The sequence below is a fragment of the Crassostrea angulata genome, chromosome 8 (genome assembly GCF_025612915.1).
Source record: "Crassostrea angulata isolate pt1a10 chromosome 8, ASM2561291v2, whole genome shotgun sequence".
NCBI classification, from domain to species: Eukaryota; Metazoa; Mollusca; class Bivalvia; order Ostreida; family Ostreidae; genus Magallana; species Magallana angulata.
This window is the reverse complement of record NC_069118.1, coordinates 43275581-43295182: the sequence shown is the minus strand read 5'-3', so window position 1 is coordinate 43295182 and position 19602 is coordinate 43275581. Positions and strand designations below refer to the sequence as shown.

The 19602-nt window shown below is 31.8% G+C and overlaps 2 protein-coding genes and 1 long non-coding RNA gene across 4 annotated transcripts; 1 reads left to right on the top strand and 2 right to left on the bottom strand.

Annotated features, from left to right (window-relative positions):
* Nucleotides 1-75: 75 nt before the first annotated feature.
* Nucleotides 76-2528, bottom strand: LOC128159051 (uncharacterized). Its single transcript, XR_008240091.1, has 3 exons — nt 2419-2528; nt 523-639; nt 76-174 (listed from the first exon to the last, which is right to left on the bottom strand). It is a non-coding gene; the product is annotated as an uncharacterized LOC128159051 (long non-coding RNA).
* Nucleotides 969-7346, top strand: LOC128159049 (serine/threonine-protein kinase 26-like). Its single transcript, XM_052822088.1, has 12 exons — nt 969-1169; nt 2390-2662; nt 2942-3042; nt 3428-3527; nt 3657-3764; nt 4049-4316; nt 4517-4573; nt 4730-4852; nt 5193-5225; nt 5652-5706; nt 6031-6130; nt 6731-7346. Exons 1-12 carry the CDS (start codon nt 1068-1070, stop codon nt 6830-6832), a joined length of 1422 nt encoding a protein of 473 aa, XP_052678048.1. The 5' UTR covers nt 969-1067; the 3' UTR covers nt 6833-7346.
* A 273-nt stretch (nt 7347-7619) lies between these two features.
* LOC128159048 (uncharacterized) lies at nt 7620-15844 on the bottom strand. 2 transcript variants are annotated; one of them, XM_052822085.1, is made up of 15 exons: nt 15624-15844; nt 14804-15064; nt 14097-14197; nt 13598-13694; nt 13174-13281; nt 12751-12885; nt 11782-12414; nt 11584-11635; nt 11394-11473; nt 10915-11012; nt 10738-10805; nt 10405-10428; nt 9075-9132; nt 8632-8716; nt 7620-8388 (listed from the first exon to the last, which is right to left on the bottom strand). In XM_052822085.1, exons 1-15 carry the CDS (start codon nt 15717-15719, stop codon nt 8287-8289), a joined length of 1998 nt encoding a protein of 665 aa, XP_052678045.1. In that variant the 5' UTR covers nt 15720-15844; the 3' UTR covers nt 7620-8286. The 2 variants fall into 2 exon arrangements, with proteins under 2 accessions (XP_052678045.1, XP_052678047.1); XM_052822087.1 differs by lacking the exon at nt 10405-10428.
* Between the last annotated feature and the right edge of the window lie 3758 nt (nt 15845-19602).

Here is a 19602-nt window from a genome sequence, read left to right as displayed (position 1 = left end):
AAAAATACTCTGAATATTGTATTTGATTGATTTTTATTGCACATAATCATTGATACAGTAAAAAGGAATCAAAATGGGGGAGAATATTGCTGAATTTAACAAAATCAAATGTAGAGCGTATGGATATGTCGTTTTCAGTAACGCAACCCGACTATTCTTCACTTTGAGATAGATCTGTAATAATAATAAAAAAAAATGATAGAGAACATTTCTTTCATGGAAAAAGAATCGTTCATAAATATCTTATAAATGACATTGTACGTATGCATGTATTCTTGGAAAAAGGTTTGTATGGCATCTCGAGACGGATTTTCATGTGTTTTCATTTTTACATATATTAATAACTACTTAATCATGGTTGACAAAGCATCGTATTACTAACAAAACAATGTACAATCATTGTGCATATAATTAAGAGCAAACTTTTGAGATTTTTATTTTTAACTTAACAACATCAATTCTTTTGTGTGAGAAAGCATTGCCTTATTTTTCAAAAAAAAAATTATAATGTTATCCTAGTACCGTATTCATCATTTAATCTGACTGGCTTGACATCGATGGCATGAATGTTCTTCTGTTGGACTTTCTTAATAAGTTCCGAGTTATCATTTCTTCTTATATATTTTGGACAATGTATTCCTGCATAGTTTTATTGAAATGAAGACGTAAACTATTCACATCTTTAATTATTACTTTTGTTTAGGACTGTCACGTCAAAAAAGTACACGTATATATCTATACTAAACTATAATAAGTTAGCATTTTGGATATTGAGGGCATTTAACAATCTATAATCAGCAAAATTAATTAAAAAAGACAGTGGCTTTCAAACCAATCTCTGGAAGGCATGCATGAACGATAAAGCAATAGGTAGTGCAGTGTATTCCAAGTCTATCTAAATTTTTGAACTTTAAACTACACCTTAATTTAAAGCTTTTGTTAACTTTGTATTTACATAGCCGAACGAAATCCCATATTGATCCATGCATAGCAGGGCAGGTTCAATAAAACCAGAACGTACAATATAGAGCACCTACGAAATGCCGCTCAGAAGTTAAAAAACAACCATGTCTACTTTGAATGACTACGAAATTTTGGACAAAATTGGAAGTGGGACTTATGGAGATGTTTTTAAAGCTCGGTTTAAACGTCAAAATAAAAGTACTGAGGTACGTAAACTGATTGTCAGCCATTTAAGTTTTGTGGTGTTGTTGGAAGAATGCGTAAGGTCTGCTGCTATTTAAATCGATTCAAGTCGAAAGAAATTTAAGAAAAAATTCCACTGACTATAAATAGAACTCCAAAGATTTCACATAAAAGTATGTATGTACATTGGTAATTCCAGTTCATGTCGTGAACTGAAATATATACATAATATTTTAATGGTGATGTACACAATTTAATATTAAATGATGTTAATTTTGCAGAGCAACGTGTATAAGTAATTTATATATAATGTAATCGATTATATGAGCAGTGACTCGTAACGGTGAAAAATTAAATGTTAGATATACATTGCATACTATATAACTGGTGTGATTGTTGATTAATGGTGTGTAGTGAACAGACATATCGATTTAATATTTGATTTTTTTTTTTCAAAACAGGTCTACAAATAAATATTTCTAATTATACTTTATATTAGAGTCTAGTTATACTGTTCGCAGTAAAATACATTGTAGTCACATAAAGACAACTTTTTGTCGTTCAAACATGCATAATACGCTAAAATTCTATATGTTAATTTAAACTTAAGCATGTCGAGAGGTCATTGAAAACCAAAACAAAACTTTGTTTGCTAACGAATATTAAGCATCCTAAACGGGAGAGATTAGTTAAAACCAAAAGAATGTTTACATGTAGTATAACTTATTTCCATTTTCAGTAAGAACTGGACATGAAAGGATGTATAGCAAATTAATGATTGACAACATTATAATGTACTCATCTACAATCATAAATAACATTTACAACACTAATATCACTGTTTTTGATTGTTGATGAGTTAATAATGAAAATCTTCTGTTCAAATATCTTGTCATTTTTGATGTTTTAACGATTCAATCTATGTTTGAGTAAGTCTAAAAAGAACACATTGTCAACATTCTATAATTGTAGAATCGTACCATCAATATGATACAAGCGGTTTTTTAAATTTTTAATTAACAATGAAAAATACAAATGGTGGAATTAATTCATCTTTATATTTGTTCTAATAGATAGTTCATGTGGATTGCACATTTTGAAATGATTATGATTGTATTTAAGTGTGAATTCAAATTAACATCTGATCAATATCGTTAGCGTGTGAAATTCTGCCTTCTTTACATTTTAACAAGCCATGCTTTCTTTTCTTTCCATATTACAACAATTCAATTTATCTTCCCAGATTTTTGCAATAAAAAAGATCGACTTTACCAAGGCAAATACGAAAGAATTGGAACATCTTTCCCGCGAGGAGAGTATTCTCAGAAACCTCTGTAACACAAAGCATGAAAACATTGTCAGATACGTCACCTCGTTTAAGACGGATTCGGTGCTGTACATAGTGACCGAGTTATGCGCCGGGGGCTCACTCTACGACTATCTGAGACAGGTCAAGATAGGTTTAGAAGAGCACGAGTTCAAGACTTACCTGGAACAAATCTTAAATGGGGTCAAGGTACATTTGTAACGTTTGTTTGTTTGCATTTTTTCATTTGGTCTTTTTTTAGGGGGGGGGGTGTTTTGTTGTTGTTATTGTATTTTGTTTTGTTTTTTTTTTCTTTCTTTTTTTCTTTCCTTCAGTCATTAAATGTATATCACCCTTTTTTTAGTGAAATTAGTGCACGTGTTTCCTTACCTCTCTCTCCCTCTCCTCTCTCTCTATCTCTATCCTCCCCTTTTGTTTTAGATAACATATTTTTGATTTATTGATAATTCAATTTTACCATCTTTTCAGTATCTCCATTCGAAGAATATTACTCACAGGGATTTAAAAACAAAGAATATCTTGCTCAGTTCAGACTGCCGCATAAAAATAGCCGACTTTGGAGTAGCAAAGTAAGTGTTGTCATTGATGTCGTTGTAGAAATTCATTACAAAAACAGTTGTAAGATTTAAATGCAAGTTGTATTATTTTGATAATCCATTATACTACATGTACATACATTACATTAAATGATAAAGATAGTTTATCATTCATTATTTTTTTTAATAATCAATTCAAAATAACTGATGCTGAAGGAGGTACGCTTTGTGTTTTAATTGCTGTATACATGCAGTTTTTAACGGTTATTTTATTGTAAATGAACTGTCTAATGTAAAACGTACAAAAAACTAAGTGAAATAATTTTTTTTTAAAAATAGACGAAATTGATAAAAATAAGTGATAAGAGAGAACTAAAACCTAACAGTGTAAACACTCTCAAATTGGTTTTGTTAACAGAGAAGTAACCAGCAATAGAGCAACCAATACTGTCTATGTAGGTACAATGCACTACATAGCTCCGGAAATGACGGACGGAAAAGGAAACTATAATTCAAAGGTATTCGACTAACAAGACTGATTACATTCTTATCAAATTGCGTGTGTGTGGCATTTAGACTGTTTCGAAAAATTCTTACCTTCTTTGAAACTCTTACATTTTTGGTTAAATATAAGGCTGTTATTGTAGATTGATATTTGGGCCATTGGCTGCGACTGTTATGAAATGGGAACTTCCAAGTATGCTTTTGACGGCAGAAATGTCACAGAATTAAAAAATGCTGTGGGGAAAAATATGGTAAACAAATAGTGTGAATGTACAAGTAAGATGGGTAAAAAAAAACATCGCTGACTGACTTCTTATGTTAACTTGAATATGTTGTTAAAAATCTTAATATCAGTTATATTTGAATTAAATGATTTAAAAAATGATCGTACTTTTATCATATAAAATACCAATTTGAAATAAAAGATTTAAAAAAATTGATTCTATACATTAGATAGGTTCACCTTCCCGCATTTTATGGTGTAGTTTGAATGAATAGATAGGGACTATAATACTTCATTAGAACTTTATTCCAGTTACCAAATATCAACAGCCTTCGGTTTTGTGAAACAATGCGAGAAATGATCATCCAAATGTTGGCCCTTGACCCCACCAAACGTCCGGATGCAGCTACACTTCATGAAGAGGTATTACGTCACGATTGCCAAAATATGAAGCAGTGTCAAAAAAGTCACAAACAGACTCAAGTATTCTCTCACTCAACAGTTATCCCTGGACAACAAAGGAATGAAGTGTTTTTAAGTAGCCAGAGTTCAAATATATCGACCATTCAACGATGTCCAGGTGATATATGATTTGGTACCTGAAAATAAAAATGTAGCTTACATAAGAAATATTAATAACAGTTCCGTGTTTGCAGATTGCCTGAGATGCCTAATTTCAATTGTTATTGTTTATATTTGTCCTCTTATCTTTTTTCCATTTTTTAACATTATCCTTAAGAAATCTTCTGATTGCCAATGTGCTGTATTTATTCATTTCAGATCATGATAGGGAACCTACTCAGAATACAGACTCTTTTGAAAAACAGAATGGGGAAGGTAAATGTAATGTATTTGGTATTTTACTACGAATAGAGGAAATAAGTAACTTTTTTTAAATGAGGTTTTTTTTTTACAAAAGTGAAAATTGTGTAGATCTAGATTTGTCTGTATTGTTAGCATTAAAAAAAACACTCGATCGAACTGTTTTTACAGACTCGTCCTGTTTGTCACCTCGTCCATATTCGAAAGGCCTGAAATTGACCGTAAGTGGGGAACAAAATACCGACTCGTATGAATTCAATAAGCCCAGAAGTGTGTCAACTTCATCTCTCGGGGGTAAGTCAGATTTTTTTACTTTTTGTAATAGTAAAATATCTTTAATTTTTATAGTAGGATACCTGTATGACTGAAACGCTCTTTTTGAATGAAAACGCTTGTACTTTCTATGAGAATACAAACTACTGTAGCATTTTAAAAATGTTCCGTATACAATTTACTTGCAACTATAATTTCTATTCAAAAAGTCTGATTTTTTTGGATAAATAAATTTAACAAAGAGGTACACGTATCTAATTACCTTCAAACATAACACATAAACTCTGTTACATTGTCATTCCATTCGTAATACAATGAGTCTTACAGTAATGTTTAATTATCTAGTGTCTCTCATTTTTAGATTCCATCAAAAGTACTTCATCTAGTCGCATCGGTAAATTTTCAACTATCTATCTATCTATCTATATATCTATCTATCGATCGATCGATCGATCGATCGATCGATCTATCTATCTATCTATCGTTCCCTTTTTTCTCGATCTATGTTTAGTAAGTACTGTGGAAGCACAAAAAACATCTTACAAGTATAAAGTACTAGTATAATCAAAACCCAATATTAATGACCAATTGCAAACTTTCTGAACAGATCTGGAAAGCTTTAATTTGTAATCAAACAAAGTCAAAAGTCTGAGTTTGTATTATTACGTAGAGTTCCACCGACTCTCTCCAGTTGATTTCACTTAGTCTATCTATCTGTAGCAATCTTCTGTCTCCATTTTACGTAGTCCCTTTTGTCACTTGACAAGATAAACAATATTACGTTAGAACGTATTTATCATAAATGTTCTGTTCTTTGCAGATTCTTCAAGTGATATTCCTACTCTTTACCAAACGTCTGTGGATAAATTTGATAAGTTAGTATTGTGATTAAGTATTTAAACACGATTTTCTTTCTATCAACAACATCAACATTGCCACTTCTCCAAAATAACAACTCCAAAAACTAATTTATACCTAGCAATGATACAGTACCTTTCAATTACTGTGAAATATCAAACTATTTCAAAATTGTTCAGCTGTTTTGCTGTATTTTTATATAATTATATTAACTTTTTTCCTTTTTTATATTTATTTTTTTTAAATCTCTGTAATTTGAGATATTCTTACATTTTATTGAATACAAACCTCAAGTTAATTAGTTGTAATTTCTTAATAAAACACCACTATTCATTTTGCAGACTTCTATACAACACACTGATAAATGAAGGTGGGCGTGATGTTTACAGAAATTTGGGGAATCTTATGCTGAAAGAGAATTGGCAAACGGAGGATTTCGAAGTATGTAACACCTTTTCCATTAATATTAGTTTCCTCATAAAACAGACAATTAACACGGAGACTTTAAATTTTCTAATGTATTTCTTACAATTATGCCTGTCATATACAATTTTGCCAACACTTTCTTTCGATTTTACCACTATTATTCCTTCACCCATAAAAATGTATTTATTTGCTTGTTTGTTTTTTTTTTAATTCAAAATACAAAAATATGACTGATGATAAAGATCCAATCCGAAATCTAATCAAATAACAATTATCAGCTTACACCAATTTATTGTTAAACGTGACATGCTAGGGTATTACATATAACAGTGTTACCATAGTATGTATTCAAACATCACAAATATTTTTTTCCAAAATGTGATAGCTAGAAATATCCCCTGTTTGATCTAATTACAGTCATATATTTCCAGCAAGTTGTGATCAATTTGAATTTTATAATCTAGTTATTATAATTATTTTTTTTAATTATTCTGTTAATAAACAGATAATCCAGAATTCAGAAATGTCTTAAAATTTTACATTGATAGTTTAAAAATATATTACATCTAAAATAAATATGATAAACTCATTTTGTGTTCTCATTGAAAATCACAGCGTTTAGATCAAGTTCTTGGGGAAAGGTTTGCTTGGTTACGAACTCTCGTAATGACGGTTAAGAATTTGGAAGACGGTGTGAAGGAATACTCGAACAGATAGGAGAATGTCTTTCAATTTTCAAGCCTCCCAAAGTGCTTAACGTTTAGTGCTTGTCAGAAGATATATCATCAGAAAAGAATTTCAAACAAAGTGTCTGGATAAGCAACATTTAAATGCGTGTACGCTACATGTGTCACTTTGAAGCAGATGAATCCTGCATTAGTTAGATGTAGACAAAGGATTCAAATTCGGAGAATAAAGGAAAGAGGACAAAGGGACAATCAATTTTGCGGTAAAGAATGCCATTTGTAAAAGTGTGTTTACTTTAACAGGTGTATAGCAATGAGTTTCAGAGAGGATATAATTTCGTAAGATTGGACAATTGTAATCATTCTGAAATAAATAAATCATTTTCAATCAGAGAAAGGCTTCTTTTTTATTTATGCAAGTTGCATAGCAAGTGTGATAACGTCAGTTCACAAAAAATAAGAACAACTCATAAAAATAAACCTTAGGGTCAAAATGATTCAAGGCACTGATGTACATGTATGATTAGATATAAATATATATATATATATATATATATATATATATATATATATATTGTTTATCAAAAACCTGCTTAATATTTGCAAAATATTAATACACAACTTTGGCACTGTAAGAATAATGTTTTATGGGTTCAAAAAAGTTCCTCTAAATAAATTAACAATATGATTGTCATGAAACATCCAATGGTTCAAAACATATTGTTTTATTTATAGTAAAAAGTATTAATTTTCTGTAAACCACTCAGATAATATAGACTATTTCATTATTTCTGAAAATTTTATAGTAATACACTGCATGTGATCAATAGATCTTTAATTTGATTGATAAAAGCAACATTATAGCAATGTAGGAAATGATAATCGTGACAAAAATTCACAATATACATGCATGTAATACAAAACCATTATTTTTGCAGCATCAGACATTTGTAGCAGGGAGAAACTTGTATGGAATCTAACAATAAAATACTTGTATAGTATATTGTAAAAACAAATGCATATACTCTTCAAGCAAAACACTGTATACCGTATAAAGATGGTCAATGTATGTATCACTTTTAACAATTGATGAAAATGGATTTCTTACCAGCAGTGTACATATTAATACAGTCATCATAAATTTCAACATTATGTCAATAGCATATAAATGAACTGGACGGATCTATAATATCTACATGTATTTGACTTATTAAAAAATCATAATGTTAAAATACAATTAAATATCATTGCATTCACAGAGACAATTTGAAGTGTAAGATCCGTTAAAATACTATACAATCATGTATCTACAATAAATTCGATAACAGTTGTTACCCGGATATAAACAAACAAAACCACAAAAATAATTTCTGATAACACTCATTTATGGCAGGAATAACAAAATAGTATTCGTGCATAAGAACTCATAACCGTCAATATATTATCAACAGATCTGCTAATGTTAATGTTAACATGTCGTCTGATCTAGGATGTGACATGAGACCTAATCTCTAGCATACGGAGGTAGAAAAGTTGGTCCCTGTACTTTTCAAACATGGTTGGTCCAAGAATTTCTGTCAGAAAAGCCTGAAAACAGATTCAAATGTTTCTTTGATAAACTTTCTTTTCTGAAGAATCACAGTGTAAGGCAAGTGAGCAACCTTAAACCTTAGCTAAAAAAAATTTAAGGCATTATCGTAAAACTAACATTTGGTTTTATATACAAAATAAATCTCTATAATTTACATTCTACAATTAAAGTGTAGATGGTTATTCTACAAATGCAAAAACATCTAAATGGTATATATTCCTCAAAAATTGTAAATTTACCTTCACTAAATCGTCATTTTGTACATTTGCCATGACGTCATAGCATTTCTGTAGATTGTCTTTGCCCAATGCATCAGCAATCTCACTGAAAAAAAAAAACAAAAAACAAAACATTATTTAACAGTTTCTTCACGTCATTCTAATAAACACAGTCACCAGTATAACTTGGGTTGGATTTGGTTAAAAATTCTAACCAAATATTTATCAAAGAATACTTATTTCTTAAAAATATTTAAAATGTAGGACAAAAGCAACAAAACTGCAAACATGTATACTATTCAAATCAACCATAAATCTATAAATCCAATATTATTCATTTAGGCTATTAGAATACTTGACTGTTGATTGGAATTTATCTGTTAGATCTGATTATTAGTCAGCATGTATAAAGTTGTGTTGTTTATTTTAAATATTAAAGGGAACTTCACTAAAATTTCTTTTACCTTTGAATATTGCTGATTTCTGACACAACTGATTCAGATTCCATATTTCCAATCATTGCTGAAATATCAGTAACAATATTTTTAGATAAAATATTCTGAATCACTAAAAAAAATCAAAATGGTTCTAACTAAAATGACAACACAACAATCGTTTGACATTGATTTATTTGAAACATGGCAAATAATATGTTCTCATTTTAGATTAAAGCTTGGAAATAGTAGAAGAATTTCAGCAGACACAGAATGGAAATGTGCTACATGTCTTCGAATTCTAATATTAAAAAATTTACAAGTAATTTGTAAAAAGTAGAATAGTTGAGTAAAAGTTGTAGTAGAATTCAGTGTGCTTTAAGACTGGTCACATACATAAGAAAAAAGCCAAGTGTATGTGTGACATACAGAGAGAAGAACAGCATTACAAGGAACCTATCATGTAAGAAGTCACAATTTTGCTTGCAAAAGCAGCTTTAGAACTAAGTAGAAATAAAGGTCTAGAATAAACTGACATTTCCTTAGCATCAAAGAACTTAACTTAGTTCAATTTAATGTATTCTTAAAAACTGCTTCAACAACTAATAAAATTACATGTACTGGGTTGTTTAATGAATTTTATGCTGTTTATACTTAAGGTACCTCACTAAACCTAGACTTATACTCTTTAAGACACTACATCACAAGATGGCGATTTAAGTGTTTTGTTAAACTGTTTATATTATATTCGATAAGGTTGAATATTGACGTAGCTCAGTGGTTAAAGTATTGGTCTTCTGAACAGCAGATCATGAGTTCAAATCCGCATGGAGCTTTTGTTTATGTTAACTGAATTAAAATTTCTATCCAAAATTGAACACTTCTATGCCTATTAGACTGAAAAACTTCTTATCTATAATGATATCTATCATAATCAAGTAATTTTCTGCTGATTTCAGAAAATATTTCACGGTGTAGTGAGCAACCTTAACACATAGTGCGACAAAACAAAAGTTTCAAGACAACAAAACATCTCTTGATGGCCAGAAAAAAACACATGAAGTTTATTTACTTACATATTACAAATTTAATACACGGTGACCTTTAATTACAGTCAATTTTTATTATTTTTAATGAAGGGCATGTAATTCATACTGCATTTTTCAACTGTTACAGTAGAACATTGTATTGGCAAAAGTTCAAAAGTTGAGAGAGTGAAGTTTTCATCAGTGACACTGAGGACATGGAAGCCATAGTAATGAATTGAGGACTGTGACATACATGTAAGAAGGAAGACTGTCATCAGAATGAAAGATAATTTTGTGTGGTGACATGCAATGAATGCATTGTGCAGACTTACAAGCTGAAGATGTGTTTTCTTTGTCTGGTAAAATAACAATTAACAATAATGGGAATACACTAATAAGAATAAAGTTTTTAAAATAAATACCTATTAATCTAATGCATTTTTTCTTAATTTTGGTCTCACTTTTTCACAATATATTCCTATTGTAAACTAAGACTTGGATCAATTAAGACTTTTTCTAGTAAGTTTTAACATAAACCAACACCTGATCTCATTTTAAAGTAAATACTACTTCATTTAATTAAAAAGACATGCAGTAAAACTTATGCCGGATGTCTTTATAAAATCTCAACTTTACATGTATATTAACTAGAACTGAAAACTTACCGACAATTCCTTTGACTGTATCCGTTGTCTTTCTCTTTTCAAATGGAACATATTTCTCTCTTACGGTGCTATAAAGGTAAATGTCAATCATTTTCAAAAACTTGCAAGATGAAATGCCAAATTAGATGAGTTCTAATTGCAAACAAATTAATCATGTTCCTATTGGCTGTTATCTACCTCTCTTCCCTCTCGTCACTACTGTTGGACAGGCCTCTCTTAAAGCTCACTTCCTGTCCGCGTGTAAAAAGTCGCACGGAGTCCCCGCCTCCTTTCACCTGTCAATCAAACAACCAAAAAAATTTCAAAAACGTAATAACATTTTTAGGGTATTAAGATTTGTAGGTGTATATTTTATTGTAAGGACTCAATCTTTTTTGATGGGAAGGAGTGGGTAGGATATGAACTTACATTCTGCGTTGTATGTAAAAAAAAAAAATCAAAAGTGTCAGGAGTTGGAGGCAGACTGTATACTTTGTGTTGGGAATTTTACTCCTTTAAGTTTCTTAAGAGGAAGGATTTTAGGGTGCACTATCATTTTTGTGAGGACTCCTATGAGTGGATGGATTTACTTACACTTTTTGTGCTAGATGAGGATCTAGATGACGAAATGTTGTTTTTTTAAAGGGGGTAGGGGAATAAGTTGAGGCTGTACTTACATTCTGTGTTGTGGGTGAGGACTCCCCCGAGGTCATCCCTATCCCTGTATCACTACTGCTGCTCTCGATTCTCTTTTTCTCTGAAATATTTAAAGAACATGCACTGTTCACTATATTTTAAATTTATCAAAGTCGACAAAAAACTGATAAAGTGAAGATGAAAATGAACCCAATAATCTAAATATCTCACCATCTGCAATTTTGGAAAGAATTTTTTTCTTCTTTTTTGTTCTCTGGGTACCCTGCAAATAAGTCTGATAGGTATAGGAAATCTCTTTAAACAATAAAGTTCAAAAAATATTTCATTCTTGCACTTAAAGCTGTAAATAAAAAATTGTATGAAGATGATTTAAGAAACTAAGAATGTGTGCAAATCCCATTTTCATACCTTATTGTCAGATGAGGATTCTTCCAAGGAGGGATCTGATTCTTGCCTCCTGACTGGAAAAGGCGTCCCGTTATACTGGAATGGAGTCAACTGGTCCCTCATTCCGTGCACCATTAGTTTAGCAGCCTGGTCTGGATGAACAGTCAACCTCTCCACATGCTCCCGAACACCAAACACATCATCCTCAAAATTAGAACACTGTGACCCTGTGTCTCCATTTCGATGACCTCTGGCATTCGACCTTTGCACCCTCTCAATAACCAGCGTACTTTCACCATCTTCATCCCCATCATCCCCTAGCAAGAATCTGATTGGATCCTCGTCGTAGTCTGCTGTGTCGCTATGGTTACTGTATGTGCCAGTGTCTGTGTCAGAACTCTCTTGTTTAACTGAACCCAACTTTAGCTTCTTCATCTTTTCCATTGTTCTGCTCACGCTTTTTCGTTGATTTTCTCTCCTGTATGTGTCTATCTTCCGTTTGATGGCCAGCCACGCATGAGACATGGTCTGGTATTTCTGTTCAGCCATTTTCCTCCTCCTCTCCCTCGCTGAGTGTGTCTTGCTCTGTCCTTCCTTCAGTTTGGGCTGATGCTTTTTATGTTGTCTGTCTGGAGAGTTACTTTTATCTATTGGCTGCAGGATATTATCAAATCAAGAACAGATAAATGTCTTTTCAAAACAATGAGACTTCATTCCTGATAATCATAAGAATAAAGTTAGTAAATGCATGGTGGTATCTGATTCAACAGAGGACTTAATTTGGATCGTGAAAGTGGATCATTTTGGAAAATTTTGATTATCTACATCGGATTCCAATATTACCCTCTGTTTGACACATAAGGCAATAAAAACTAGGATAAAGCAAATGGAAGTTATGGTTACTGATTATATCAATCACTAATTCATCCTTGCTGCTATAAATGTTTGAAGTGCAATTTTGGGAAAACACATTCTCTCTCCCTTACTCACCTCTGCCAGCCTCTTTCTGATGTACACGTTACTGACTATGTTTTTCGCGCTGGGTCGGCAGTCTGGTTCCTCGTCCAACATTGAATACACTATGGATTTCAAGCTGTCACTGTAGTTTGCAGGAAAAGGGGGTCTCTGTCAAGATAACAGTTATTATAAGTTCAGGTTGTAGATAAAGCAAAGAAAAAATAGTTACCTTTTTTCAGGCAGTATATTCAATAACTTTAGACAGGTAGCCTATTTTTATTGCAATTTTTTTAGAAAGAGAAAAACATAATTTTCTTCTTTTTAATTAAAACTTGATTAATATAATGGAAATTTTCTCTTTTCAAAACAGCAATACAATTATTAATCAATGCAACAACATGTGTACATCTTATATATGGCCATAAAACTCAAAACTTGACCAAATTTATCACTCACCTCGTCACTGCAAACCTTCTTACAAAGGGCAAACAAGCTGTCATTTCCAAAGGCTTTCTGCAGGGCAACCATTTCATAGCAACAACAGCCAAAACTCCAAATGTCTGACTGTTGAAAAAACAATGAAAAACATAAAATGTCTAGAGCTTTTTCACTGAATGGCTAACAGATGAAGTCTAGAAAATATTGTTTTCATAATGACTGGAATATACTTTTTATATTTTACATAAAATTTATTCAAATTCATATTTCTTTTAAACAGCAAGGGAACCCTTGACATTGAATTCAATCAAGTACATCCAAGACAACAGCCCAGAAGACCAATATGAAATTATATATATTGCATTAAATTCTCCTTTTTTGAAAATAATATATAGTCAATGACATAGAATTGATAATTGATTACATGTACATTGAGACTTACTTTATGGTTATAAGGTAAGTGTTTGAACAACTCTGGACTCATATACGCTGGTGTCCCGACAAAACTCTCAGCTTTACTCTGGTTTAGCTCCAGTAACCTGTTTTGATAAATATAAAAATGCAAAGTAATTTTTTTTAGTTAAACAGCATCCAGCAAGTTAGAATTCACAATTATTCTAAATAAAAAATTTAATCCTTCTTCAGTTTATTTTCAAAGCAGGTAAATCTAATAGTTAAATAAAAGGATGGGTATTGAAACACTGTTAATATATTACTGTTAAACATACATGTACATTTAAATAAATTCATGTATTTTACAGCTTTACCTCCTAATAATAACATCTACACATTAGTATAAGTATACAAAAATCTTTCCTTCTAGCATAAACCACATCTTCCTTCACTTTATATCAAATTTAATGAAAATCTTATCATAAGATATACATGTATATGTAAATGTGAATAAAAGACATAATAATTCATAAATTGATAAACCTTACTTTGCAATGCCAAGGTCACCCAGCTTCAAGGACAGGTCACCCATCAGGAAAATGTTCTTGGCCTTCAGGTCACGGTGTAGAATCTTCTGGCCATGGAGGTACTGGTATTATAAACAAAAATAATCAACACTACAGGTATAACTGTATGTGAAAGAAATGGGGGTGGGGAGGGTTGGGGGCAGGGGGTGGGGACAGGATCTATCACAAGATTTGCTTTTCCTTATAACAACGTGACAATAGTGGACAGATTGGACATGAATTTGAGTGAATATAATTATACTTTTACATGTTTAGAAATTGAGCATTTTTGTGAACCTAAAAGCTTGGGTAACTGGTATTCCTATTCATAATAAATTACATGTATATATTTTTTGTGTTTTCTATATCTATTTGCTGACTGCAAGCTAGCTATATGTACATGTATAAGCAAACATGATAGTTCACCTTTAAAACCCTAGCCTGCCTTGACAAAAAATAATTAGTAAGGTCCAAATTTCAAATGTTAATTTTTCCCAATTGAACTTTTCACTCAACCCCTTTCAAATATTAAGGTCCTTTTTTCAGGAAGGTCAGAATAAATAATTGAAAAAAAGAACTACAAATCTTTGAACTAAAATATCACATTTTTCTCCATTGCAAAAGCCAAAACAGTTTCCCATCAGTGCAGGTTCCTTTCCTAAAATGTATGAGATAAAAAAATATCCTACCTGGAGTCCGGAGGCTATCTGGAACATCCAATGACAGACACGGACCTCCGGCAGACTTTTCCCATTTCTGTTCCGCAGATAAACTTCAAGGTCCCCGCCATCGCAGTACTCTGTTACTATATTTAGACACTCATCGTCTTCAAATGACTCGATGTAGTTGAGGATGTGCTCGTGTCGGACCTTAGAGAGGAGCTCGGCTTCTCTCAGAGCCTGAGTTCTCTCTGACTCCTGACCCTGGAAGTTGATTCTCTTCACTGCATACTGTAAATATACATGACTGTATGTATGAACTTTATTATCTAAAACATTGAACATAAAAGGGGTAATTTCCCTCCCACCTATTTCAATTGTATTTCTTTCACAAGCATGTGAATTATTTATCAAAAGTTATCAAAATGAAGTGGAAACAATAACTTGGGGTGCACTTTAAATATTTTTTTCCCATATCTTGCACTGTAAATTTATATATCCTGCTCAATTGAGGTATTATATCCAAACAGCCTGTTTCAGGTAGGTAAATAAATTGTGTACATATAGGTCTATAGTGATTTACTGGACCTGTTAACATTTGGAATATGATAAGATCATGAATATTACAATATACAATACATATAGGCTGAGCCGAATGTCCACCGAGATATTAGGGGAAATCCCTAAACTTTCCAAACCATTTACTCTTGCGTAAAATGAATTTCATCTAAGATATGTTTTCAAATTATGAACACAGCTGTTCTTTTACATATATTCCACACCATCCTGTGTTAAAATCAGAAGTTGACGAACTGAAAAATCGGAATTCCCGCTGAATATGCTTTCTTACCCTTCGATTCTCCTTGTCCTTTATCAAGTATACAGTGCCAAAGGAACCGTGTCCAAGGACTGCCTCAAACTCTAAAACAACCTCCTCTTCCTCCATGGCATCATTTTTACACAGCGAGATCTAGATACTTATCCAGGGTTTAGTTTCGACATGTTGACATTTAGCCATGTGAATGGTTTCCTCGAGATTGTAAACAATTTCAATCGATGTCACTCAGGTGTTTGATATTGACCACGTCTAATAGGAAAAACCCAGTACTGCAACCTTTGAAATCCGTATTTCAATAAATGGATCTCTCTCTCTCTCTCTCTCTCTCTCTCTCTCTCTCTCTCTCTCTCTCTCTCTCTCGCTCTCTCTCGGGGGGGGGGGGGTAGGACACCCCCCCCCCCACTTTTTGTCGCACAGCAAAGAATGTCTTTAAAATATAACGTTACAAAACCGAATTATAAAGGTGTTGGTCCCCATGTTTTTGGGACAGTATGAAAAATTGAAGTAAAAATAAGAAAATGAACATGAAGTTATAAGTGTTCTACGCTACCCCCCCCCCCCCTTCCGGTTAAGGATTTTCATGATTTTGAGAAGTAACCCCCCCCCCCCCCCCCCTGTTTTTTCGGCTTGTTTAGATTGTTTGGTTGATCGAGTCTACCCACCACTTTAAAAAACGATGCTACCTTAATTGTGCTTGACTGTCCCCCCCCCCCCCCCCCCCGGATTGCTACGTCCACGCTTCAATAGACTATAAATATATATGTAACAGGCTTGGGGCGAATTACATTGTAAAGCAATGCATTACATTACCATTACTTCATGAATTTGGGCATTAAATTACCATTACCATTACTTGATTTTCTTGAAGTAATGCATTACATTACCATTACATGAGTAAAGTAATGCATTACCATTACCATTACTTTGTTTCAAAAAAGCAAAGCTAATAAAGAGTTTTTGCAAATGTTTCAAATATAAAACACTCTTTAACATATCTAGAGGTTCATGCTCAGTATTAGGTTCAAATTCAATGACTATACAAGATTCATTCTTTATTTGCTCAATATATAATCACCTTGTGGCATTATGAACAACATACGTATTACATAAGTAAAATGATATTCATAGACATTTGGCATGATCCAATGTAGGATACGAAATAGAGACACAGAATTACATGCATAACAAAAAACAATTTATGGAATAATGTTGCGGTTATCAAAAGCTAAACAGAGATATTTCCCCAGATTACACAAATCTTTATAATTTTGGACACTTAATTGTATTAATTCATGAACAGATAGTTTTCCCAGTTATATTTTTTAAGATACGGTGTTTTAATCGTATTTCTTTCTTCCGAGGACACTTTAAGACAAAAGATTGCTGTTGCACTTTATGATCGAAGTTTCAAAGGGTTCATCTTTTAACTGCATCCTGTTAGTTTGAAAATCTTCCCAGCTATACTAAATAAATGTTTTAAAAATACAGGAGCAGTCGAAGTTTGGACTGCAAAGTACTGTTTTATGATCTTTATCTTAGGATATATTAAGTGCAATAATAGAAAATTACATGAATCTTTTATTTTCGATCAGTCCAAACTAATGTACAGTGTACTTAATATACAAGAGAGAGACAAGAGAGAGAGACAAGAGAGAGAGAGAGAGAGAGAGAGAGTTATAAGTAAGTAAAATTATTTTCAAATGGGTTATAATATTGGAAGTGATATTTATTTTCATCATGGATGGACAGTGCATTCATTTTGCTTTTAAAGGTGCATGTCTGTCTCCTATTCTATTGGGACATAGCAAAGGGAAGGGGATTGGGGTGTTCAGCACTTAATTCTTATAACAATAGATTGTTTTGATACGTAGATTATCTCGGGGGCATAGTGTGTTGTTGACACATTTCTTATTGAAGTGCAAACTAATTGGAGTAAATTGTTTAAATGATTAAAAAGTTAACTCTTGATAACAACACTCTTAAAAATGTTATGAAATGTGCTGTTATATTTAGTAATACATGTATTAACAATTCAAAAATGATTTTTTTAAAAACTTTTTTAATAATACAATTCAAACATTTTTATCTCAAGAATTTCTTTCTTCTTTAAAAATAAATTTAATCAACTTCAATTTCAACTATTCATTTATTCATCACATTTTTAAAAGTGAACATGCATAAATAAGCATAGTAATGCAAAGTAATGCCATGTAATGCCAGCATTACACTAGATTTTGGAAAGTAATTAATTACATTACCATAACTTGTAATGATAATTTTGTGGCATAACACATTACTAGCATTACTTTGAAAACATGTAATGCATTGCAATGCATTACCATTACATTTAGCATTACCCCAAGCCTGGTATGTGATGATATAATAATTATAACATAATTCATAAATTATTATCCTTAATTTAAACAGGTTAGCACAATTAGTAACAATAACTACTTAAGTTTACTTTGTGATTGATCCTGTATAAACAAATTCTTTGGAATAAAGAATCACTTTTTTAGCATTATAATATGATCAAATACAGTCTTGAGTGGTCAAATCCAATAAAGCCCGAATGGCTTTATGATAGATTTGATCACGCCCGATCGTATTCGATTTTCTCATAATATTTAAAGAATGATTATTTATTGCTTGTATTTCTATAATTTTTAATAAATGTACGATTAAATATCAGAATTGACATTGATGAAATGTTTTGGACTATACATTACAAAAACTGATTTGCAGTGTTTCATGTACCACAGGCAATTAAAGACACTGGAAAATGAAAGAAATGACGGATACATTCTCGTAAATGAAAGAAATAGGAAGATAATATAGGTAAAAAAAAAATATACCTAACATTATATAAAGGTAATCATTATAAAAAATACATTAATGGGATTAGAATTCAGTGTTTAGTACTCGTTTGAATGATATTACTGTACGTTTGCGCATTAAAAAAACTAAAGAATTGCACAGATCCATGCAGCTGGTCCCATAAAAATGCTGTTGTTACTTTAAAGGTTTGCTTAAATTTTAATTATTCTGTTTATACTTTTTGAACATATAAAAGATCGCCGATGCTTTGCATATTGTTGTCCTTGAATTGACGACGTAAATAAAGCTAAAAAACATTCATGCAGACACGTGACATATCTTTTTAAAATTATAAACTGGCGCAATTTTTCTATTATATGAAATAATCACGAACAGGCATCCATTATAACGCTAAAAATCTCAGCAGCGGCTTCTCTTTTGAGTTGATTTTACATTGAATTTCATAAAAATTCTGGCTGCCCTTTTCTGTAATATAAAAAGCTTACCAACATATCAATCCTTGTTTGGGGAGAACACCAAACAGTGCTATACAAAAGTAAAATGAGGGAATTTTAAAAATAATGCAGCATTTGAGATTCTAATCCGAAATGTTTGACGTTTTCCTGGCTTTTTAAACGATTTTGATATTTTATTTTCCTTGTATGTAAAAAATCAAAATCGTTAAAAACGCCAGGAAAACGTCAGATATTTCGGACTATCGAGATTCAAAAATTGTACTTAAAATAGATATTAGTGACTTCAGTCTGTCCCAAGATATTCATGCAGCATGTTTGGACGAGTTTTAGTGAAAAAGAAATTACACATACTTGTGAAAGAAGTGTAATTGAAATAGAGGAAAGGGAAAATTCCAAGATATTTTCATTCAACTTGAAGTATTATCAGTTTTCACTCGGAAAAATACAGAATGTATAGATATATACTATAGTATATTGACAAGGGTTCAAAAGTGGACAGTACAAATCGACGGAACTGAGAATTATTTTTTTTTTTCACTTCAAAAAGTGATTATGAGAAAGATTGCAACAATACGTAATAATATTGCATATTCTCCTTATTCTAGCTACGGTATTTCCCTCTATAGCTTTGAAGCGTTATCCTCGTTACAAATGTGTGTTAATTTTACGTTGTTATTGGGTATATTTATTTGAATGAT

Excerpts from the sequence above, each read along its gene's own strand:
- LOC128159048 (XM_052822085.1), bottom strand. The coding sequence starts at position 15,719 with ATGGAGGAAGAGGAGGTTGTTTTAGAGTTTGAGGCAGTCCTTGGACAC. Across the intron at positions 10,806-10,914 it reads AGTGACGAGAGGGAAGAGAG|CACCGTAAGAGAGAAATATG; the intron begins GTAGATAACAGC and ends TTACCTTTATAG. Across the intron at positions 10,429-10,737 it reads TACAGTCAAAGGAATTGTCG|ACAAAGAAAACACATCTTCA; the intron begins GTAAGTTTTCAG and ends TTATTTTACCAG.
- LOC128159049 (XM_052822088.1), top strand. The coding sequence starts at position 1,068 with ATGTCTACTTTGAATGACTACGAAATTTTGGACAAAATTGGAAGTGGG. Across the intron at positions 2,663-2,941 it reads AAATCTTAAATGGGGTCAAG|TATCTCCATTCGAAGAATAT; the intron begins GTACATTTGTAA and ends CCATCTTTTCAG. Across the intron at positions 4,317-4,516 it reads GACCATTCAACGATGTCCAG|ATCATGATAGGGAACCTACT; the intron begins GTGATATATGAT and ends TATTCATTTCAG.